At 43.4% G+C, this 25801-nt stretch overlaps 1 protein-coding gene across 1 annotated transcript; it reads left to right on the top strand.

The window, feature by feature from the left end:
* Positions 1-649: 649 nt before the first annotated feature.
* On the top strand, positions 650-8716 carry guca1b (guanylate cyclase activator 1B). Its single transcript, XM_061256726.1, has 4 exons — positions 650-853; positions 1456-1605; positions 3553-3667; positions 8519-8716. Exons 1-4 carry the CDS (start codon positions 650-652, stop codon positions 8644-8646), a joined length of 597 nt encoding a protein of 198 aa, XP_061112710.1. The 3' UTR covers positions 8647-8716.
* The last annotated feature ends 17085 nt before the right edge of the window (positions 8717-25801 follow it).

Here is a 25801-nt window from a genome sequence, read left to right as displayed (position 1 = left end):
GTGCCCTGCTCAATGTCCTTGGTGGTGGATTGTGAGATATTTGCTGAAAGATGTCACTGATTGGTAATGTGGACATTCATAATGAAGTAGAAACTGGACAATGGGAAGCAGCAGGCACACAGGCACATCTGCAGGTGAAGAGGGAAGAATCGATCTGTATTTGAGGATCTCAGCAAGGTCTCAGTGATTAATTACTACTGGGAATCTGCTAATCCGCAGTTTGTCGCCCTAATTGATGTTGACATGAGCTTACCATGACTAACTGCTGCAGAGATGTTCTGCTCTGTTGTGGCTTGAGCGTTCCCTGACCAGAACAAGCCTGCCTCCTTCTCTATGTGGTTGTCCTGGGAAAAGTCCCTGCATTTAAAAGCAAAATATGCCTTAGCTCTGGCTAAGGGTAAGCTAAGGCTCAAATCTTTGAGGACGTCTAACCCTGAACCAGAAGAGTAAAGGAAACGTCATAGATCAAAAATATTGTACATTTGATATAGTGGAATATACACCATAGAGAGAAGAAAAATGTATGTATAAGACTGGAAAAGGTGTGAAAGTAAATCTGCTTTTGATGAAGGAGAGAAAAAAGTAAACAGCCAACTGTTTTTGAGCTTGAAAGTGAAAGTCTTTGGTTGACAAATACAAATTGGAAAAAATGGGGCAGCGCCTTAGTGAAGACTTGGACTCAGACAAGGAAATTGACGTTGCGGAATTGCAGGAATGGTACAAGAAGTTTGTGACAGAGTGCCCGAGCGGCACTCTCTTCATGCACGAGTTCAAGAGCTTCTTTGGAGTGACGCAGAACGAGGCGGCAGCCAACTACATCGAGAACATGTTCCGCGCCTTCGACAAGAACGGGGTAATCCTACATCTAGAGTTACAGAAAGCATGCAGCATCTCACAGTGTGAGAGTGATAGTGTGAACATGTTCCGCGCCTTCGACAAGAACGGGGTAATCCTGCACGGCACTAGTAGCCATCTAGAGTTACAGAAACCATGCAGCATCTCACAGTGTGAGATAGTGTGAACATGTTCCGCGCCTTCGACAAGAACGGGGTAATCCTGCACGGCACTAGTAGCCGTCTAGAGTAATCTTGATAAAAATAGATTTCAAATGAATTCAAACATTTTACAGTAGAAATTCATGTGATTATATTTAACAATATGTTTATTGTACATGAAGGTATACATTGCATTTTATTTAACTATGCATTGGCATGTACTGTACGTGTGCATGTATGCATGTGCATTACGTCCTTGGCAGAGTATAACTGTACTGATTATATTTATTGTATATCTTCTTATATTTCTTATCATGCCCATTATATTAGAAGAACGTAAATTTTTTTGCATCAATAAACAAAATTATTTACTCTGATACACAATAAAAATCTGGTTTAGAAACATTGCTGATTTCTGTGGTTGTATATAATAGAGATTTTTGTATTCCCCCAAATCCAGGACAATACGATTGATTTCCTGGAGTATGTGGCAGCTCTGAACCTGGTGCTGCGAGGCAAACTGGAGCACAAGCTGAAGTGGACCTTTAAAATGTACGACAAAGACGGCAGCGGCTGCATCGATAAAACTGAACTGCTGGAGATTGTGGAGGTGAGACACACAGAACTCAGCTTACTGCTCATGTACATGTCTTACTGCTTACTGCTCATGTACATGTCTTACTGCGTACTGCTCATGTACATGTCTTACTGCTTACTGCTCATGTACATGTCTTACTGCTTACTGCTCATGTACATGTCTTACTGCTTACTGCTCATGTACATGTCTTACTGCTTACTGCTCATGTACATGTCTTACTGCGTACTGCTCATGTACATGTCTTACAGCTTACTGCTCATGTACATGTCTGCCTTCACAGCACTGCCGGACACCTTCACGTTTGCAGGGTAGCGACACTCACTTAACAGCCTTCTAAAGGTAAAATTGGAAGTGGGTGAAGTTCCACCTCAGGACTCTGATAATAACACAACACAGCAGTCTCATGTTAAGGTCATCAATCATGTTTGTGTTCTAAATACTTTGTAACACCACCAGGGATAAATCAATCAATGTGCTTCACATAAAGTGAGAGAGAAAAAACTGCAAGAGGATAGATAAAGGAAATGAACAGTTTACATTAAAAGCAATAAAAAGCAATTACACAGTATCGGAAAGAAAACTTAAAAAGACAGAAAAATAAATCATCATATTGTCACACACTGTGACACACCCTGAGAGGATAGATGAGTCTGGACACAGGGAGATATCAAAAGTCTGGATTGCACTTGTGTTTTATTTATTCGGTCTTTTGAAGAAGGGAGAGAGAGCGAGAACAACCCTACAAATAAACTAGTCTTCAGCCGTCACACTCAGGATCAGGACTAAAAATTACACAGCCCACATTACACAGGCCTCTGCTCACATTACACAGCTCACATTACACAGCTCACATTACACAGCTCACATTACACAGCTCACATTACACAGCCCACATTACACAGCCCTCTGCTCACATTACACAGCTCACATTACACAGCTCACATTACACAGCTCACATTACACAGCCCACATTACACAGCCCACATTACACAGCCCACATTACACAGCTCACATTACACAGCCCACATTACACAGCTCACATTACACAGCTCACATTACACAGCTCACATTACACAGCCCACATTACACAGCTCACATTACACAGCGCTCTGCTCACATTACACAGCCCACATTACACAGCTCACATTACACAGCCCACATTACACAGCGCTCTGCTCACATTACACAGCTCACATTACACAGCTCACATTACACAGCTCACATTACACAGCCCTCTGCTCACATTACACAGCTCACATTACACAGCCCACATTACACAGCTCACATTACACAGCTCACATTACACAGCTCACATTACACAGCTCACATTACACAGCCCACATTACACAGCGCTCTGCTCACATTACACAGCTCACATTACACAGCTCACATTACACAGCCCACATTACACAGCGCTCTGCTCACATTACACAGCTCACATTACACAGCCCACATTACACAGCCCTCTGCTCACATTACACAGCTCACATTACTCAGCTCACATTACACAGCCCACATTACACAGCCCACATTACACAGCTCACATTACACAGCTCACATTACACAGCTCACATTACACAGCTCACATTACACAGCCCACATTACACAGCCCACATTACACAGCTCACATTACACAGCTCACATTACACAGCTCACATTACACAGCTCACATTACACAGCTCACATTACACAGCCCACATTACACAGCTCACATTACACAGCCCTCTGCTCACATTACACAGCTCACATTACACAAACCCAGCTGGTAACATAGAAAGTCCAAGCAAAGAAAGGAATATCAATATGAATCAGGAGGGGAGAAGACAAGTGTCTATGTAGGTCTCTAACAGTAGATGCTGTGTTTGGCTGTTCTATGTTGTATTGATGATGTCTGTGATAATACTGGATGATCTGTAATTGGCTGTTCTGGGATGCATTGATGATGTCTGTGCTACACAGGCCATATACCGCATGAAGAAGGCCTGCCATGGAGAGCTGGATGAGGAGTGTAACCTGCTGACCCCAGACCAGGTGGTGGACCGGATATTCGAACTGGTGGACGAGAATGGAGACGGTGAGCAAATCCTACATGCAGATGAGTTATAACTGAACAAACCTGTTCCAAAATATAAGCTTATTGGTTTCAGAGGATTGCAAGCTAACAGGTGAATTATGAAGATTATGAAGATTCTATGAATAATAAGAAGAATATGTACATTTCAAAATCAGAGGCATGTTCCCCACAAAGTGTTTGCTATATATGCTCAATATTCTGTTTAACAGAGGAATATCCTCCCTTTGCTAAAGGTGTAACACTCTGCTTTCAGCACTCAAAACTGCATTAAACCAATCATAGTAAATTACATCTTCATATCCTATATATATAACATATTTAGCTTGGATGCAAATGGGAGCATTTTAGATTACATTTATATGAACAAAATAATCTTCAAGATGCATGTACTGAATATAACAGAAGTGACTGCAAAAGTTTTAGGCAGGTGTGAAAAATTTCTGTAAAGTAAGAATGCTTTCAAAAATATAAATGTTAACAGTTTATTTTTTATCAATTAACAAAATGCAAAGTGAGTGAACAAAAAAGTGAAGAAAAATCTAAATTAAATCAATATTTGGTGGGACCACCCTTTGCCTTAAAAGCAGCATCAATTCTTTTAGGTACACTTACACAAAGTCAGGGATTTTGTAGGCATATAGTCAGGTGTGTGATTAACCAATTATACCAAACAGGAGCTAATGATCATCAATTTAATATGTATGTTGAAACACAATCATTAACTGAAACAGAAACAGCTGTGTAGGAGGGTTAAAACTGGGTGAGGAACAGCCAAACTCTGCTTCCAAGGGGAGGTTGCTGAAGACAGTTTAATGTCAGAAGTCATACACCATGGCAAGACTGAGCACCGCAACAAGACACAAGGTAGTTATACTGCATCAGCAAGGTCTCTCCCAGGCAGAAATCAGCTCTGTTGAAGAAGCACAAAGAAACAGGAAATTTTGAGGACCGTAGATGCAGTGCTCAGCCAAGGAAACTTAGTGCAGCAGATGAAAGACACATCATGCTTACTTCCCTTCGCAATCGGAAGATGTCCAGCAGTGCCATCTTCTCAGAATTGGCTGAAACCAGTGGGACCTAGATACACCATCTACTGTGCGCAGAAGTCTGGTCAGAAGTGGTCTTCATTGAAGAATTGTGGCCAAAAAGCCATACCTCCGACGTGGAAACAAGGCCAAGCGACTATGCACGAAAACACAGGAACGGTGGAGCAGAAAAATGGCAGCAGGTTCTCTGGACTGATAAGTCAAAAATAAATAAATAGAAATATTTGGCTGTAGCAGAAGGCAGTTTGCCGAAGGGCTGGAGAGCAGTACAAGAATGAGTGTCTGTATACGAACCCAGCAGTGTAGTATGAAAAACATCCCCATACCATGATTTTTGCCCCACCATGCTTCACTGTCTTCACAGTGTACTGTGGCTTGAATTCAGTACCCCACTAGACCCAAAAAAAACAATTTTACTCTCATCAGTCCACAGAATGTTACGCCATTTTAACCAATTCTGCACATGCCATTTTTTCAGTAAATTGGTGCTTTGGGGCGGAGTTTGGAAATGTTTTTGAGGTGGAAGAAAGCTGTTTTGGTGATGTTTTTTATGTGAGTGTCAAATGAGAGGGTAGAATGAATAATGACACCAAGGTTTTTCACTTCAGAGGTAGTGGTAGTGAAATAGCCGGGGATGGATAAATGTGATAGTTTGAGTTTTTTCAATAAAGCTGGTGTGGCAATGAGTATAGCTTCTGTTTTGTCATGGTTAAGTTTGAGAAAATCCTGTGTCATCCAGGTGCTAATGGCATTGAGGCAGGTGACCAGATTGGAGGGAGGGAGTGTGTGTCATCAGCATAGCATTGAAAGTTTAAACCATACTGACGTAAGATGTCACCAAGGGGGAGGATGTAAATGACGAAGAGCAGGGGACCTTGTTCCAACCATCTCAGAATTTTAACAAGCATTCATTTGGCTTAATTAGGTGCTTCTTAGAGGGGCGACATGGCTCAGGCAGTAAGAGCAGTCGTCTGGCAGTCGGAGGGTTGCCGGTTCGATCCCCCGCCTGGGTGGTGTCGAAGTGTCCCTGAGCAAGACACCTAACCCCCAAATGCTCCTGACGAGCTGGTCGGGGCCTTGCATGGCAGCCAATCGCCGTCGGTGTGTGAGTGTGTGTATGAATGGGTGAATGGAGAAGCATCAATTGTACAGCGCTTTGGATAAAGGCGCTATATAAATACCTGCCATTTACCTAAACCAGGAGAGTGGAGTGCCAGTGATACCCAAGAGTTTTTCCAACTGGGTGAGCAGTGTGTTGTGACAGACCGTGTCGAAGGTAGCAGTGAGGTCCAGCAACAGGAGAATGCTGACATGGCCTGTGTCAGCAGCAATGAGCAGGTCGTTTACGACCTTGACCAGGGCCGTCTCAGTGTTGTGCTTAGCCCTAAAACCAGACTGAAACACTTCCCATAGGCTGTGATGTGTCAGGTGTTCTTGGAGTTGGGAAGAAACTGGCCTGCCTGATCTTAACCCGAGCAGTGTCTTGTTATTGGACTTCTGTGCTGGTCATGGATTGTCCATAATGAACACCATGTTCGAGCATAGGGCAGCTCATAAGTATACTTGGTACCAGAGCACCTTAGGCCAAAGATCGATGATCGACTTTGTGGTCGTATCATCAGACCTGCGGCCGTATGTCTTGGACACTCGGGTGAAGAGAGGAGCAGAGCTGTCGACTGATCACCACCTGGTGGTGAGTTGGATCAAATGGCTGGGGAGGCTGCTGGACAGACCCGGTAAACCCAAACGTGTAGTGAGGGTGAACTGGGAACGTCTGGAGGAAGCCCCCGTCCGCGAGGTCTTCAACTCCCACCTCTGGAGGAACTTCTTGCGCATCCCTGGGAGGCTGGGGACATGGAGTCCGAGTGGGCCATGTTCAAAGCCTCCATTGCAGAGGCGGCAAGCAGGAGCTGTGGCCAGAAGGTCATCAGTGCCTGTCGGGCTGGTGGAGGCTATAAGGACTTTCAGTTGGCCTTGAGGAAGTTCTGGCAAACCATCCGACAACTCAGAAAGGGAAAGCAGGGCTTGTCTCAGGCTGTTTTCCATGGTTCTCTGCTGGAAAATGGTGGATTGCTCCCTCTGGGTTGGGAATGAGCCATTGCCCCAAGTGAAGGAGTTCAAGTATCTCGGGGTCTTGCTCACAAGTGAGGGTAGAAGGGAGCGTGAGATCGACAGGCGGATCGGTGCAGCGTCAGCAGTAATGCGGGCGTTGCACCGGACCGTTGTGGTGAAGAGGGAGCTGAGCCGGAAGGCGAAGTTCTCGATTTACTGGTCGATCTACGTCCCAACCCTCACCGATGGTCACAAGCTTTGGGTAGTGACCGAAAGAACGAGATTGTGTATACAAGCGGCTGAAATGAGCTTCCTCTGTAGGGTGGCTGCGCTCAGCCTTAGAGATAGGGTGAGGAGCTCAGACATCCGGAGGGAGCTCGGAGTAGAGCCGCTGCTCCTTCCCGTCGAAAGGAGCCAATTGAGGTGGTTCGGGCACCTGATCAGGATGCCTCCTGGGCTCCTCCCTTTGGAGGTTTTCTGGGCTCATCCAACTGGGCGGAGACCCCGAGGTAGACCCAGAACCTGCTGGAGAGATTATATATCTCTCCTGGCCTGGGAATGCCTCGGGATCCTCCAGGAGGAGCTGGAATGTGTTGCTGGGGAGAGGGACGCCTGGAATACCCAGCTTAGCCTACTGCCACTGCGACCCTACTCCGGATAAGCGGATGGATGAATGGACTGCTATTATTTTGAACACTCCCCTTTCAATGAATGAGTCAATTACTCAGAACAAGCAGCGTGCATGTCATGCCAGTTGGGTCTGTTGTTTTTCTATTACACTACTACATCTACAAGTAAAGTATTTGCCATGCATCAATGCATCAATATCACTACTACTAATATCAGTGGTTCATCAGGTTACTGATGTTGTACTGCTATTTTCTTGAACACAACTGTATGTTGAATAGATAACAAAAGAAAACCAATTATTTTACTCTGAAAATGCATTTAGAATAATTTTTTTACATGAATGACTAGGGATGGGAATTGATAAAATTTTATTGAAACCAATGCCATTATCATTTCTGCCTTTTGGGCCGATTCTTCATCGACTCCCTTCTTGATTGCTGATCAATTTTCTGTGTGGGAACAAAAAGTAGGCATACACAGGTTTTCAGCATCAATCTGTAATCTGTAATCATTTAACATGGATGAAATGAGAATATTTGTACAGCATTTGTTTTCATTTAGGTTCATTTTAGTCAAATAATTATTTTTTTGGCTGCATCATTTTTTACAATTATTTGTCTAGCTTGTCGTGGGTGAATATACCTTAGCCTAGTGGCTAAGGTATATGACTGGGACCCAGGAGGTTGGTGCTTCAAGCCCCATTGTAGCCACAATAAGAACAGCACAGCTGTTGGGCCCTTGAGCAAGGCCCTTAACCCCACATTCCTCCCATGCCTAGTCTAATCAACTGTAAGTTGCTTTGAATACATGTATCAGCTAAATAACTAATGTAATTAGGTAACTATTTGGATTTCTATGAGTATTTTCATCGTACTTACTTAGTTTCATGCTTACCTATAAAATCAAAACCGTTACCTGATAATTACACTAGTAGCCAATACGTACTAATTACTAGGTCATTAACAGCCTCTAAAATAAAACATGAGCCAATCTTTCGTTTTTTTTTCGAGGGTTTATTGACCAATTCTCATAGGCATTGTAGTACAGTCAGGTATAGTCACAATTAAGGTTATTAAATATGTTTATGAAGGTGTGCAGGTGATTCCTTCCTCTCATCCTCCAGGTGAACTCTCTCTGGATGAGTTCATCGATGGAGCCAGAAGGGATAAGTGGGTGATGAAAATGCTCCAGATGGATGTGAATCCTGGAGACTGGATCAATGAACAGCGACAGAAGGGTCCCAACTTCTGAAGGAGAAAAGAAAGATGGACAGAAAGGGACAAACTTGGAGCACGCTTTGAAAGGGACATCAGATGTGTTCTGCTACTCTCCTGTCCCTTCTTCTACTCTGCTGTACCCTTTTCTCTCCCTTCTTCTACTCTGCTATACCTTTTTCTCTCCCTTCTTCTATTCTGCGGTACCTTTTTCTCTCCCGTCTTCTACTCTGTGGTACCCTTTTCTCTCCCTTCTTCTACTCTGCGGTACCATCTCCTCTCCCTTCTTCCAAAATTGTTTTTCTATTCTTTTTCCTGACTGCATTATGCTCCTTGTTTTCTGCAAGTTATGCTACTTAAAATGTAATGTGTCTGTTTGAGTATGTTTTCTACATGTTTTGAGCATGTGTAGGTCAGTGAACATGGATGCTTGTTTGACTGCATTTGTGGGTTTGAGAGTGTACGTGGAAGCAAGTGTGTCTGTGCTTGTGTGCATATGTGTGTGCTTGTGTTTATAGTGATTTTTTTGCTGAATTACTTGTGCACATTTCTCCCCTATCATGCCCATATAACTTTTGACAGCATTTGAAAGCAAATTTACACCAATAAAAACAAACACTGCCTTGTACAAACAAATATATACACACAATAGTACAGACTAGAACATTTAGCATTAAAGTTGAAGATATATGGGAGCACTTTATTAGGAACATCTACTTATTCATGTGACTAGCTAATCGGCCAATCGTGTGGCAGCAGTGCAATGCGTAAAATCATGCAGATACAGGTCAGGAGCTTCAGTTCATGTTTCATGTTCACATCAACTACCAGAATGAAGAAAAAATGTGATCTAAGTGACCATGAAATGATTGTTGGAGGCAGACAGGGTTATCATCGAAACTGCTGATCTCCTAGGACTTTCATGCACAACAGAGTCTCTAGAGTGTCCAGAGAATGATGCAGAAAACAAAAAACATCCACTGTTGTTCTGTAGGCAGAAACGCCTTGTTAATGAGAGAGATCCAAGGAGAATGGCCGGACTGGTCAAAGCTGACAGGAAGGTGACTGTAACACAAATAACCACACATTACAACAGTGGCATGAAGAAGAACATCTCTGATGACACAATGCATCAAACCTCTAAGGCTACAGCAGCAGAATTCTTAATAGATCTAATAAATAGGTCTAATAAATACCTAATAAAGTGCTCACTGAGTGTATGTACTCATAAATAGCCTGAATCATTTGCATCTTGGGCATATTAGGCTTCTACCATGGAGTTTTACAAATGTGCAAATGAGTGAGATTAGTTTAAAGTTTAGGTTAACTTATTTTGAAACTGAAGTGAATTTCATCTTTTTTTGTTGAGTAAAGGTTTTGTGAATTTGTAAACCCACAAATAACTTGGTGTGTTTTAATTGCTTTTTGGTTTATTTTTTATTATTGCTTTAATTGCTTTTTAATAAGGGGTGGGTCATGGATGAACTTTTGTTTTCTGTGGAAATTTGGGAGCCTCCAGTGTATATATTAGGCTGTTGTACCTAGCATGAAGATTAATGCTATTTTGCAGCAGCATGTTTGCAAAATTATCAATCCCGTGAAGTGTACATTCATAAAGATTATTTGCTCTGTTAAAACTGCTCTTTAAGTTGTGATTACTACTCTTCTGTATATGATGATTATAGCATATTATACTATGCAGGTAATAATATTCACAGTGGAATAAATAAACAAATACATGGTGAGCTTCAGTATTGCATATCAGATTGAACCGGCAACCTTCCGACTGCCAGACCTCTTACTGTAAGAGAGCGGGGTCAGAGGATCAAACGCGACTGAGTTGGGTTCTAAAAATTACCCACAAGACTGATATTTTCTGGGGGCATCCCTAGAGACAGCTTGGAAAGCAAAACATTTCCCTGTGAAGACGCACACAGCTTGGCCTGCAAACATTAAAACATTTTCTAACTTTTAAAACACCTGATTAAGTGTACTCTGATCAATGTGTTTGAACAGACACACAGTTCTAATCACTCATGCTGGCCTATTCATTTTAACAGCATTAAAAATGATCCTTTAAACACTATGACCTATCATTTTAGTACTAAACAGCATTTCGAATATATAGTTTACAAACATTTACAGAAAGGGTATTTTTGCACATGATTCTCAATGTCATTGTAAAACCCCACGTTAACCTAATGACAGAATTTAGCGAGGGCCGAAGGGATTTGCATGCTTGTCCTTCTAGTGTTGCTGGAAGAATATTAGTAGGGTTAAATAGTAATGACCGCTATGCGGAGAGTCTAGATCAGCTAATGAATAAACCATGTTACAAAGACAGTAGTACCACTCTGCCTTCTGCTCTTTACTGGTCTGGGCTGACCAAGAATCTCCACAGTAGGGGCAATACATTTACCTTCGTTATCTGACTCCATTTAAGATATAATTTAGAAATTTGGGTTTGAAACATACGTGAACCTCGGGAGTGATTACACTCGACTCTTACCAGCGCCACCATTACTCAATATATGCTCCCGGGATTAGCATTATTGCTGAAATCTCAGTTCGGCTGAGAACTCTAGCCAACACAATACATGCAAAACACTGCCCTGATAGTTGTGAGCCCAGGTTGGCGTGCATTTAGAGGGCTCCTTAGAGTTAACTTGACAGGAACCGGCGTAGAAATGCCTGTGGGTTCCCTTCGCACCAAATTTCAAGAGCCATGCTCCACCAACCCTTTGTATGGGCCGAACTTGACTGCCTTTCCCAGCTTGGAAACAACCACGAAAGTATCAAGCCGCTGATCAGTCGGTCTTTGATCAATATTGTCCCCCCTGTGTATAGAGTAAATAATCATACCTAGCCTGCTTTGGCTACACACAAACACAGAATATACGTACAATATGCCGTGTGGGAAGTCGAATGCGATCTTCCGCTGCTACACATACATAGAACGTGCTGTGTGGGAAGTCGAATGCGATCTTCCGCTGCTACACATACATAGAACGTGCTGTGTGGGAAGTCGAATGTGAGCTTCCCAGATTGGTCTGTCTCCCTTGCTTTTATGCCAAATCATACGTTCGAGCCTTTCGCATAGGAGGTGTCCAGGTAGTGGGTCACGGACGCATTATTTTCCCATTAGTTTTTTAATGGTCCTTGTGACCTAACTGACCTTAAACCACTCATATCTCCTTTGGCGCCGATGGCCTGAAACTCCCCAAAGCAAGTCCAAACAGTATTGTCCTCTGTTGACACATACCAGAAGCCCCAGCTCTCAGGTTCCTCACACAGGGCAGCCCTCCCTGAGTCCCACTTTGACTTTGGATACCTTAACCACTATGCTACAGGCCGCCCCATCATATCTATGAATGATGTAGTTGGGAATCTTCATGATAAATACATTATGCTGTAAATATGTATTTGTACCTCTCATGGTAATATACCTTTTGGATAAACCTGATTTGGGTGAATTAAAGGAAAGGAGAGAAAACCCCAGATTGCTTTGTTTCTTCTCCTTATCTCCAAAATCTAGGCCTTAGTTCTTGACCCTAAAAACGGGTCACCCATCTGTAATTTACAGCCAAACTCCCACCAGTGAGACCTTGGTCAGGGAGCTAAAACTAATGGCTTCTACAGAGACAGCTTTTGCCCAGTTTCCCCTTGGCTCCTGGATAGTTATGATATCAAAGGTAGACTGTTACAAAAACTAGACCATTACATCAGTCGCACTGAACCAATCAGAATAACACTACTATTACTATATTCTAACCTGGGATTATCATGAAACATCTTTATGCCATCTCCAGTATTCCTGTGCTCAAACTCTGTAAGGAATGTGAGAGAAGGGGGGCTCCCCAGGGGGCCCAGGAAGACTCCTCCAGGAATCCTTTTCTAGCTCTCCCCCACAGGCATAGGTGCCAAAAGGTGGGGGCTAACAATGTATGCTCCGGGAGGGGGAAGTCAGCAAGCTGACCAGCGCATGACACCAAATGTTACTTACATCACTAATAAAAACATTAAATCATATCATTATTCTAAACATTCATAGTTTCAAATAAAACTGTTTTGATCAAACTTCAAAATTCCTCTAAACATTCATTGTTTTAATAAAACTGTTTTGATCAAACTTCAAAATTCCTCTAAACATTCATTGTTTTAATAAAACTGATTTGATCAAACTTCAACAGAATACAGACAGCCGTTCATGTTTTATTTAAAAGCCAGTCAATCCAGCTTTTTTATTGGCCAGTAGGGTAGTCACAGTGCTCTTCAAAACAAAAGCTCAGCAGTTGTGTATTGTCAGGCACCAGAGAGTAAAAAATTATTGCTATGTTTGTTTTTCCTCATTTGTTTATTCTTTTTTCTATCCTTTGTTGACAACTTACAGTGGCTTCAGAAAGTATTCAGACCCTTTGTTGTTGTAGATGGATAAATTGTGTATGCCCATGTACACTCAGTAAACAATAATGGTAAAGTGAAAACATTTGCTAAAACTGAAATCTCTCATTTACAAGTATTCAGGCCCTTGATGTGGCACTCCAAATTACTTTAATTATCCTTGAGATGTCCTTGAACTTGATTGGAGTTCACCTGTGGCAAATTGATTTGATTGGACATAGTTTAGAAATGCACACACCTGTGTATATAAGTCCCCACAGTTCACACTGCATGAAGTCTAAGGAATTCTCTATAGACCACGGCGATAACATTGTGGTGAGGCATAGGGTATAGTACCAAGCTTTGAGTGTTCCCAGGAGCACAGTGGCCTCAATAATGAAATGGAAGAAGTTTGGAACCACCAGGACCGTCGGGCCAAACTGAGTTGGCCGTCGGGCCAAACTGAGTACCCGGGCAAGAAGGGCCTTGGTCAGGGAGGTGACCAAGAACCCAACAGTCACTCTAACAGAGCTTTGGAAGTCCTCTGCAGAGATGGGAGAACCTGCCAGAAAAACGATCATCTCAGCAACAGTGTGACAGAGGCAGTCACAGAGGAGAGTAAGTAAGTAAGTAAGTAAGTAAATTTTATTTACAGTTAGGTCCGGAAATATTTGGACAGTGACACAATTTTCATAATTTTGGCCCTGTACGCTACCACAATGGATTTGAAATTAAATAATCGAGATGCAATTGAAGTGCAGACTTTAGCTTTAATTTGAGGGTATTTACATCAAAATTGAAGGAAGGGTTTAGGAATTGCAACAATTTTCATACATAGTCCCTTCATTTCAAGGGACCTAAAGTAATTGGACAAATGAATATAATCATAAATAAAATGTTCATTCTTAATACTTTGTTGAGAATCCTTTGCAGGCGATGACTGCCTGAAGTCTGGAACCCATGGACATCACCAAACGTTGGGTTTCCTCCTTTGTGATACTTTGCCAGGCCTTGACTGCAGCTGTCTTCAGTTGTTGTTTGTTTGCAGGTCTTTCTGCCTTAAGTTTTGTCTTAAGCAAGTGGAATGCATGCTCAATCGGATTGAGATCAGGTGATTGACTCGGCCATTGTAGAATATTCCACTTTTTTACCTTGAAAAACTCCTGGGTTGCTTTCGCAGTATGTTTTGGGTCATTGTCCATCTGTACTGTGAAGCGCCGTCCAATCAACTTTGCTGAATTTGGCTGAATGTGAGCAGACAGAATGTTCCTATAGACTTCAGAATTCATGCGGCTGCTTCCGTCTTCTGTCATATCACCAATAAACACTAGTGACCCAGTGCCATTGGAAGCCATGCATGCCCATGCCATCACACTGCCTCCACCATGTTTTACAGATGATGTGGTGTGCTTCGGATCATGAGCCGTTCCAAGCCTTCTCCATACTTTTCTCTTCCCATCATTCTGGTACAGGTTGATCTTAGTTTCATCTGTCCAAAGAATGCTGTTCCAGAACTGGGCTGGCTTTTTTAGATGTGTTCTGGCAAACTCTAATCTGGCCTTTCTATTCTTGTGGCTTATGAATGGTTTGCACCTTGTGGTGAACCCTCTGTATTTGCTCTCGTGAAGTCTTCTCTTTATGGTAGACTTGGATAATGATACGCCTACTTCCTGGAGAGTCTTCTTCACTTCACTAGATGTTGTGAAAGGGTTCTTCTTTACCATGGAAAGGATCCTGCGATCATCAACCGCTGTTGTCTTCCGTGGACGTCCGGGCCTTTTTGTGTTGCCGAGTTCACCAGTGCGTTTCTTTTTTCTCAGAATGTACCAAACTGTTGATTTGGCCACTCCTGATGTTTCTGCTATCTCTCTGATGGATTTTTTCTTTTTTCGCAGCCTAAGGATGGCCTGTTTCACTTGCATTGAGAGCTCCTTTGACCGCATGTTGTGGATTCACAGCAACAGCTTCCAAATGAAAATGCCACACCTGAAATCAACTCCAGACCTTTTACCTGCTTAATTGATGATGAAATAACAAGGGAATAGCCCACACCTGCTCAGGAAACAGCTTTTGAGTCAATTGTCCAATTACTTTAGGTCCCTTGAAATGAGGGGACTATGTATGAAAATTGCTGCAATTCCTAAACCCTTCCTCCACTTTTGATGTAAATACCCTCAAATTAAAGCTGAAAGTCTGCACTTCAATTGCATCTCGATTATTTAATTTCAAATCCATTGTGGTAGCGTACAGGGCCAAAATTATGAAAATTGTGTCACTGTCCAAATATTTCCGGACCTAACTGTATATAGTACCTTTCACAGACAGAGTCACAAAGTGCTTCACAAGATCAAAAAAATAAATAAATAAATAAATAAATAAAAATAAGTAAGAACAATAATAATACATAAAAGAACAGTCAATAAAACCAACAAATCACAAATAAACAACCATGAAATTAACGGAAATACAGTAACAAAAACGACTAGATGAACGCCTGTCTGAAGAGATGTGACTTTAGCTGCTTTTTAAAAATTTCCACAGACGCCACGTCACTTCAATTCAATTCAATTCAATTTTATTTGTATAGCGCTTTTTACAAAGGGCATTTGTCGCAAAGCAGCTTTACAGAGTTAGAAACTGGGGCCCAGTCTATCCAACAGGATCAGGTGATCAACGGTGTCGAATGCTGCACTTAAATCTAGAAGCACAAGTACAGAGATGCAGCCACTGTCAGAAGCGAGGAGTAGGTCATTGAATACATTGACCAGGGCTGTTTCAGTGCTGTGGAAGGGTCTAAAACCAGATTTTAAAACTTCCAATATATGATTGGGGTGCAGAAATGAACAAAGTTGTTTTGAAATGACCTTTTCTAGTACTTTAGACAGGACCGGGAGGTTCGAAATGGGCCTATAGTTGGACAAAACATTCACATCTAAGTTTGGCTTCTTAAGAAGTGGTTTTGATGACTCAATGAGCTCTATTGGAGTAAAAGAGTTCAGATAGGCCATCGGTCTTTCCGAGGATTGTGCATCTATGTGTTGAGTGGATGGAAGGACAGACCCTATAGGAGGGGTGGCAGAAGAATCTTGTCCCTGATTTTTAAAATTTTGTCATCAAAGAAATTCATGAAATCATTGCTACTAAACGATATTGAGACACAGGGATCAACATGATTCTTAGTCAATCAGTTTTAAACAGGTGCCTAGGATTGTTTCTATTTTCATCAATTAAGGTAGAGAAATATGATGAACGTGTTGTAGATAGGGCATGTTTATAGGTTTGTAGGCTGTCTTTCCAGGCATGGAGGAATACCTGCAATTTCGTAGAGCGCCATTTGCGCTCAAGTTGGCGTGAAGCTTGCTTGAGAGCACGAGTATGGTCATTGTATCAAGGTGCTAATTTCTTATGGCAACCCTTTCTCTTCTTAAGAGTTATGATAGTATCCAGGGTTCTGCAAAGTATGTTATTTGTGTTGTCAGTCAGCTGATCTATTGAGTTAATGCTTGTTGTGTATGCATTTTGGCTGGAGCCAAGGAAATCCCCACAGTGCAGTCTGGGAGCTCATTAATAAAAGCATTTGCAGTCCTGGAGGAAAGCTTACAGCTGAAGTAGAAAATAGGATGTGGTGACACATGAAAAACTTGTGAAATTTGAAAAGTAATTAAAAAATGGTCTGATAAGACAGGATTATTAGGCATGACTGCTATGTTTGCTATTTCTGTGTCTTAAGTTAAGACCAGATCGAGATTATGGTTATGGGAATGTGTGGACTGATGTATATGCTGATCAAAGCCAATAGATTCAGTGATAGACAGGAATGCTGATCTGAGATCACCTTCACTATCCATGTGAATATTAAAATCCCCTGCAATTACAACTTTATCTGAATTAATGACGAGGCTGGAAAGGAAATTGGCAAACTCAAGTAAGAAACCACTGTATGGCCCTGGTGGCATGTATACAGTTGCAAGGACGAAACTGACTGTTTTTTTGTCCGGATGTACAAAACTGAGAACAAGCACTTCAAAAAAGTTAAAATCAAAGCCAGATTTCAAAGTAGCAAGGAGATTGGCATTATATACAGCAGCAACACCTCCTCCACGACCCGTCAGATGGGGGACGTGACTATAACTGTAACCAGGAGGGGTGGATTCATTTAGGGCAATATATTCATCAGTTTTAAGCCAAGTTTCTGGTAAACATAGGATTTCAATTTGATGATCGGTAATTAATTAATTTACAAGACTTGCTTTAGGAGCTAGTGATCTGATATTAATCAATCCAATTTTTAGCTCAGTTTGGTTAGCCACATTATAATTAGAATGACAGATTAGCCATACAAACACCCTTGATGGGCTTTTTAGCAAGGCTTAATTTAGGTCAGGGCACAGACACTATCTCAATAGTATGAAACCTGGCCAGCAGTTCTTGGGAACAAGCAGAAATATGTGTAAGACAGAAGGTCTGCTGCCTGGCCTTGGCTCTGGTATGTCAAGAAATTCAATTTCTGAGACTATACGATACATTTCTAGAAAGAAGCACCCTGAATACCATCTCTTTTCAAAAGACCAGGCCTCCCCCAAAAGGTATTCCAATTGTCTATGAAGCCAACACCGTTTGCTGGGCACCAAACAGACAACCAGTGATTTAGTGATGTTAATCTGCTGTAGATTTCATCATCTTTGGTGATCTCCGATTGCTTCAATCGGACATCGTTAGCGCTCACATGAATAACAATTTTCAAAAATTCACAATTACCCTTAGCCAGCACTTTTAAATTTGCCTCGATGTCGGTCGCCCTAGCCCCAGGAATACATTGCACTATAGTCACTGGTGTCATGTTTCTTGAAATAGAGTCGCCAATTACCAGAGTTTTTTCAACAGGTTTCACAGCCGGTGCGTTGCTGAGGGGAGAGAACCTGTTGGAAATGTGAATGGGTTGTTGGTGCACTGGTGGCTTAAGTTTTCGACTACGTTCCCGAACTGTAATCCACCCACCTTGCTGCAAAGGCTCTGCCGGGGTGCTACCTGGAGACAGACTAACTAGTGCATCATAGAAGGATTCTATGAACTTTTCACTATCTCGAATTTTGTATTAGGTACAGATGCGAGTTTCCAATTCAACAATCTTCTCCGTCTGCCTAGCATTTAACCTACACTTATCACAGGTAAAGTTATCATTAACTGCGAAGAAATAAGTAAACATATCGCACACAGAGCACGAGACAGCCCAAGAAGGAGAGGGAAGGCCAGGGTGAGAGATGGGCGATACCGGCGCGCCGAAAACCGCCATTAGAATTTGTAAATAACTTACGTTTTATCTGCCTGTATTTATTCTGTGAGCTTGTGGATGATATAGGACGTAATCCAATGATTATTTTCAGAGTATAGTATCAAAAATAGAAGTAGTGACAGAGGGAGTCACAGAGGAGAGTGACAGAGGGAGTCACAGAGGAGAGTGACAGAGGAGAGTCACAGGAGTCACAGAGGAGAGTGACAGAGGGAGTCACAGAGGAGAGTGACAGAGGAGAGTCACAGGAGTCACAGAGGAGAGTGACAGAGGGAGTCACAGAGGAGAGTGACAGAGGGAGTCACAGAGGAGAGTCACAGAGGGAGTCACAGAGGAGAGTCACAGGAGTCACAGAGGAGAGTGACAGAGGGAGTCACAGAGGAGAGTGACAGAGGGAGTGACAGAGGAGAGTGACAGAGGGAGTCACAGAGGAGAGTCACAGGAGTCACAGAGGAGAGTGACAGAGGAGAGTCACAGGAGTCACAGAGGAGAGTGACAGAGGGAGTCACAGAGGAGAGTGACAGAGGGAGTGACAGAGGAGAGTGACAGAGGGAGTCACAGAGGAGAGTCACAGGAGTCACAGAGGAGAGTGACAGAGGGAGTCACAGAGGAGAGTCACAGAGGGAGTCACAGAGGAGAGTCACAGAGGAGAGCCACAGGAGTCACAGAGGAGAGTGACAGAGGGAGTCACAGAGGAGAGTGACAGAGGGAGTCACAGAGGAGAGTCACAGGAGTCACAGAGGAGAGTGACAGAGGGAGTCACAGAGGAGAGTCACAGGAGTCACAGAGGAGAGTGACAGAGGGAGTCACAGAGGAGAGTCACAGGAGTCACAGAGGAGAGTGACAGAGGGAGTCACAGAGGAGAGTCACAGGAGTCACAGAGGAGAGTGACAAAGGGAGTGACAGAGGAGAGTGACAGAGGGAGTCACAGAGGAGAGCCACAGGAGTGACAGAGGAGAGTGACAGAGGGAGTCACAGAGGAGAGTCACAGGAGTCACAGAGGAGAGTCACAGAGAAGAGTGACAGAGGAGAGTGACAGAGGGAGTCACAGAGGAGAGTGGCAGAGGGAGTCACAGAGGAGAGTGGCAGAGAGCTGTAGGAGAGGAAATAATAGGTTGGAAGAAGACCAGGCCAACAGTTCACCTGCCTTATCTTCTTCTGTGCAGCTCTCAGTCCCTGGAGAGTAATTAGTTCAGAACTCCAGTGTGAATACATTTTAGAATTGAAAAATACTGTCCAAAATATTAGAATAATAGAATAGAATAGAAAAGAACAGAATAATAAAATATTCTAAAAAGATTAACTATTAAAAAAAAACTTCGGTAGCCACTGCAGTTAGCAAGCTTCTGGGGGAAGGTCCCTGGTTTATGTACATGTATGTGTGCGTGTGTTGGGATACAGATGACATGAAGCCATCCAGGTGAAAGTTAAAATCACCCAGATCATGGGGCCCGGGGGTTTGTGTTTCATCACTAGGAAAGAGCTCAGAAAGCATTTCACATGGACCCAGGCACTCTGGACCAGCATGTCATTCAAATGAGGAGACAGAGATGAGATAAGGGAGGAGACCATGTTACTTTTCTTCACTTTGTGCTCAACATGGATTCACCACTTATGCATTACTGAAATGTGATAATGTTAAAGTGTAGACTTTCCCAACATTCAAACATCCCTGGAGTACCTTCTCAGAAACTGCAGTCCCCCAATGACATGCATGTTCTATTGCTGTGCCATTTCCTGGCAAATTTAAGGGTGGCTGTCTTTTTAAAACCATTTTCAAAGCTGTATTCCTTCTGCCCTCTTCACAACTTTTTTCTGGGTCTGGCACTGATCGCATCGTGCCACCGCTGGATTTGACATAGCTGAGGGCTTGAGGATTAACTCTTTCTATTCTTTCTGTTGAGTGTGCTACTGAGTCCTGCTTCGAAGGCTAGGAAAAGTTAATCCAGCACTGAAGAGTGTCTTCCAATCAGTAGGTTAATTAAAATGCTGATTTGTGGAGCAAATAACTACATAAAATTAAATTACTATACTGTAGTCTACTTGCACCTTTACAAACAGATAAAGAAAAATAATATATAAAGGACTCTCATAAAGGACACTTGCCAGTCATGGCAAAATATAACATTATATATATTATAAATAATGCAAATGCATTTTCTTCATAGTGTGCTCACAATAGCTCACAACAAGTGGCTGTTGACAGCCACCTTCATTTTGAGCAGCAAGTAATTAACGTATCTCAGCATGCCCTAAATGTATTCTATATTCAACGAGTAAATACTGTCATTGATTTTTCTCCCTTTGTCTAATTTGAGTCAGTTGGGGTTATCTGCAACCTGCGAGGGAACTGCAGTGAGAGGTTCCTCAATGAAATGCTAGATGGCAGTGTAACACAAGTTGAGTTTTTTTATTGACCACAATTTTCTCATTCTAAAAAAGATTTGAATTTAATAAATGTGAAATGAATATGAATCAAAATCATTGGTATAAGCTACACACAGATATTCAGTGGGCTATATGACACGAAAGCTTTAAACCACAACAGGCGTCACTCGCTAGCTACGAATCCTACAGCTAATTATACCTGTGATAGCTAGGATGCTAACAAATTTGATACAATATGAAAATCCATTTTATACCATTGTAGCATTTTAGCTCAGTTAATAAAGTGGTCACTAAGAATATATTAAGTGTGCTAGAGGGCAGACATTTTGTGATATCACAGGCTAGCATGAGCACACACAAAACCAAAATTATTCATTCCAACTGTCAAACTGAACATTCAGCGCCTTTATCCAAAGTGCTGTACATTTGATGCTTCTCCATTCACCCATTCATACACACACTCACACACCGACGGTGATTGGCTGCCATGCAAGGCCCCAACCAGCTCATCAGGAGCATTTGAGGGTTAGGTGTCTTGCTCAGGGACACTTCGACACAGCCTGGGCGGGGGATCAAACCAGCAACCCTCCGACTGCCAGAGGACTGCTCTTACTGCCTGAGCCATGTCGCCCCCCAAACAGAACCTTCAATATTGTGGAAATTAATGGAAATATTGAAAAGCTGTGAACAAGCACACCATTTGACATTGTGGCGTACGTTATCCAGTTTGGTTTGGTGTTGATCGACCAAAAAGAATAATAAAAAAATAACCAGGAGAATATACCAGGGGAATAATAATAAGGTGTTGCTCAGGTGTTGCAAGGTGGTTGCTAGGGTGTTGCTAGGTGGTTGCTAGGGTGTTGCTAGATGGTTACTAAGGGGTTGCAATGCAGTTGCTAGGGTGTTGCAAGGTGGTTGCTATGTGGTTGCTAAGGTGTTGCTAGGCAGTTGCTAGGGTGTTGCTTAGGCGTTACTAGGTGGTTGCTACCTTTTCAACTCTACCTTAGTCCTCCCTCCTGATTTCCCCCGCCCCCCTTTCTGATATTCCTATCCTCCTTGTCTAACCCCAAAAAATATATATATATATTTGCACTTATGATGACTATATGTTTAGAACAGCATTTCATGTGTATTTTCCTAGTTATGGATGTGATGCTTTGACTTCTGGAAGAACCTATGCACTTGTAAGTTGCTTTGGATTAAAAGCGTCTGCCAAATGAGTAAAATGTAAAATGTAAATGTGTCGCTAGGTGGTTGCTCTGATGTTGCTAGGGTATTGCTAGGCAATTGCTTGAATATTGTTTGCTGATTGCAAAAGAGTTGCTATGTGGGTGCTAGGGTGTTGCTAGGTGGTTGCTCAGGTCTTGAAACGTGGTTGCTAGGCAGTTGATGGGTGGTGGCTAAGGTGTTGTGCAGTTGTTGCCAGGGTGTTGGTAGGTGATTGCTAAGGGTGTTGCTTGGTGGTTACTAGGGTGTTATTTGATGGTTGCTAGGGTGTTGCTGGGTCGTTGCTCGGGTGTTGCTGGGTGATTGCTAAGTGGTTGCTAAGGTGTTCCTAGGTGGCTGCTCGAGTGTTTCTTGGCAGTTGCTAAGGTGTTCCTAGGCAGTTGCTAGGGTGTGGTTAGACAGTTACTAAAGTGTTGCTTGACAGTTGCAAGGGTGTTGCTAAGGTGTTGCTAGGTGGTTGCTAGGGTGTTGCTAGGGAGTTACTAGGTGGTTGCAAAGGTTTTGCTAGGTGGCTACCTTTAACATTATCCCTGTGCTACAATATAGTTTTCAGCAGTTTGATTCAAGATTAAATTATTTTACTTCATTCATGATTAACATGTGACAAACAAATTGGAAATTGGACAGAATGGCTCTCAGCCAAGGTTATGCTGCACCTGAGACAGACAGACTAAACATATTAGAATTGTTTTTCTTCTTTTATCTGTTCAAAATAAGTCACTTTGAGTGAAGAAAACTTGTTTTAAGGTGGAAAGAACTTCATAACATTATCCAAAATCTAGCGCCTCATCTTGGAAGAATGTCACTGCTTTTACATAGCTACACAATTTTTTTGTAGTGGTGGACAACATATTGGGGATGAACTGTATACAATAATTTTGTAATTATGATTATGCAGATGACAAATATTTGGTGCAATGAATATGTAAATGTGTGATCTTTTTGCTTTTTATGAAGATTTTGTGTGCACCAAACATACAGTGCATCCTGAAAGTATTCACAGCGCTTCACTTTTTCCACATTTTGTTATGTTACAGCCTTATTCCAAAATTGATTAAATTCATTTTTTTCCTCCAAATTCTATACACAATACCCCATAATGACAATGTGAAAAAAGTTTATTTGAAATTTTTGCAAATTTTTTTTTTAACTAAGAAATCACATGTACATAAGTATCCTTTCATGACAATCCCAGATCAGAATATAGTAATGTTTGGTGTTATACTGATTGTTTCAGTGCGATGGTCTAATTTTTGCAACATTATACCTAGGACGTCATAACCGTCCAGGAGCCAAGGGAATACTGTGCTAAAATCTGTCTCTGTGTGAAAGCTATTTGCCCCAACCCCCTGGTCTGGGGGAGGCCAAGCTCTAAATTTCAAATGGTCATAGACGCTAGGTGGTTCATTGCCGACCCGTTTTTAACAAAGGCCTGATTTTGTTGATAAGGAGAATAAACCAAGCAATCTTGCAAGCAAGTTTTTTGTCTCCTTTCCTTTAATTCACCCAAATCAAGTTTATCCTACTAACCTTTTCATTGCAGTTATCTACCATCCTCCAGGGCCCCTGGGAAACTTCCTTGATGAGCTAGACACCCTTCTCAGCTCCTTCCCTGAGGATGGCACCCCACTGATTCTCCTTGGAGACTTCAACATCCACCTAGAAGCCTCCCAGGCTGCTGCCTTCCTACCGCTAATCCACTCCTTCGGCCTCTCCCTGCAACACTCTCCTCCAACCCACAAGGCAGGCAATGTCCTAGACCTTGTCTTTGTGAGGAACTGCTCATGCTCCGATTTCACGGTTACCTCTCTGCATACATCTGATCACCACTTCATCTCATTCTCCCTCCCTCTTCCTCCCCATCCTCCTCCCCCTCCTCCTACCCACACTTCCTCAGCCCGCCGTAACCTCCACTCCCTCTCACCCTCTTCCTTTGCCAGCACCGTCACCGCCTCACTCCCCTCTCTCGAATCCTTCTTCAAACTCCCTACTAACTCTGCATCTGCCACCCTCCTTTCATCTCTCTCCTCCGCCTTTGACTCTCTCTGTCCCCCTGTCTCAAAGCCACCTTGCACATCCCCTCCCAGTCCTTGGATATCTGACACCCTCCGTACCTCCAGGGCCGGAAGTGGGGGAAATCCAGGGACGCTTCAGACCTCACGACTTACCAGTCTCTCCTGGCGGCATTCTCTTCCGCTGTCACTGCCGCCAAAGCAAAATACTATCAAACACAAATTCAGAACTCCGGTTCTAACCCCCGGAAACTTTTCTCTATTTTCTCCTCTCTCCTCAACGCACCGCCTCCTCCTCCTCAGTCCTCCTTCGCTGCTGATGACTTTGCTGATTTCTTCGATGAGAAGGTCACAGTAATCCGCAGATCTTTTACAACCACCACCCCCCTCACTGTGCCCTTCCCCCCCTCTAGGCCCATCCCTTCCTTTTCCACTTTCTCCCCCCTTACAGACGCTGATGTTTCTCAACTCCTGCTCTCCCACCTACACCCTACAACCTGTGCCCTTGACCCTATCCCCTCTTCTTTTCTCCAGACTATCACACCAGACATTCTCCCATTTGTCACCTCCCTTGTCAACTCCTCCCTGTCTTCTGGCTGTTTTCCAGCATCCTTCAAGAGGGCCCACATCACTCCGCTGCTAAAAAAGCCTGCTCTGGATCCCTCCATCATCCTGAACTACCGCCCGGTATCTCTTCTTCCTTTCCTTTCTAAAACCATAGAACGAGCCGCTTCTACTCAACTTTCTTCTTTCTTTTCTAACAACAACCTGCTAGACCCCCATCAGTCTGGCTTCAGATCGGGCCACTCGACAGAGACTGCGCTCCTCTCCGTCAGTGAGTCACTCCATGCCGCACAAGCAGCCTCCCTCTCCTCTGTCCTCATTCTTCTAGATCTCTCTGCTGCCTTCGACACTGTGGATCACTCCATCCTCCTGTCTGCCCTGTCAGCAACGGGCATCTGTGGCACAGCCCTGGACTGGATTGAGTCCTACCTCTCTGGTCGCTCCTTCCAGGTTGCCTGGGCTAGTTCGGTATCGACACCTCAGCCCCTCGCCACAGGAGTTCCCCAGGGCTCAGTCCTAGGCCCGCTTCTTTTTTCTCTTTACACTCGCTCCCTTGGCCCTGTGATCACTGCACATAGGCTATCCTACCACTGCTACGCGGACGATACCCAACTCTTCGTCTTGTTCCCACCATCTGATACACAGGTTTCAGTCCGTATCTCTGCTTGCCTGAGGGACATCCAGAGCTGGATGGACAACCACCATCTAAAGCTCAACCCAGGCAAGACTGAAATGATATTCATCCCTGCTAATACCTCTCCCCACCTGGATCTCTCCATTTCCCTCGGGGATACCACACTCACGCCATCACCCAGTGCAAGGAACCTCGGCGTGGTGATGGACAGCAGACTGTCCCTTTCCGAGAACATTGCGGTGGTGACCCGGTCTTGCAGGTTCTTCCTATACAACATACAGAGAATCCGCCCCTTTCTCACGCCCTACTCAACCCAGCTCCTGGTCCAAGCGATGGTTCTGTCCCGCCTGAACTACTGCAATTCCCTCTTGGCTGGCCTCCCAGCGTCCGCCATCAGACCCCTCCAACTCATCCAGAATGCAGCAGCTCATCTGGTCTTCAACCTTCCCAAATACTCACACGTCACCCCCCTGCTTACTCCACTGGCTGCCTGTCATGGCTCGCATCAAATTCAAAACATCGGTGCTAGCCTTCCAAGCAGTTAAAGGGTCTTCCCCAGCTTATCTACAAAAAATCATCAGACCCTACACCCCTGCCAGACCTCTTCGTTCAGCCTCCACAGGCCGCTTGGCACCTCCCCCTCTCCGAACCTCCACCTCACGCTCACGACTACTGTCTGTTCTGGCTCCACGGTGGT

Source organism: Conger conger, chromosome 10 (assembly GCF_963514075.1).
Source record: "Conger conger chromosome 10, fConCon1.1, whole genome shotgun sequence".
NCBI classification, from domain to species: domain Eukaryota; kingdom Metazoa; phylum Chordata; class Actinopteri; order Anguilliformes; family Congridae; genus Conger; species Conger conger.
The sequence above is the reverse complement of the archived record's forward strand: the minus strand, read 5'-3'. Positions and strand labels throughout refer to the sequence as shown.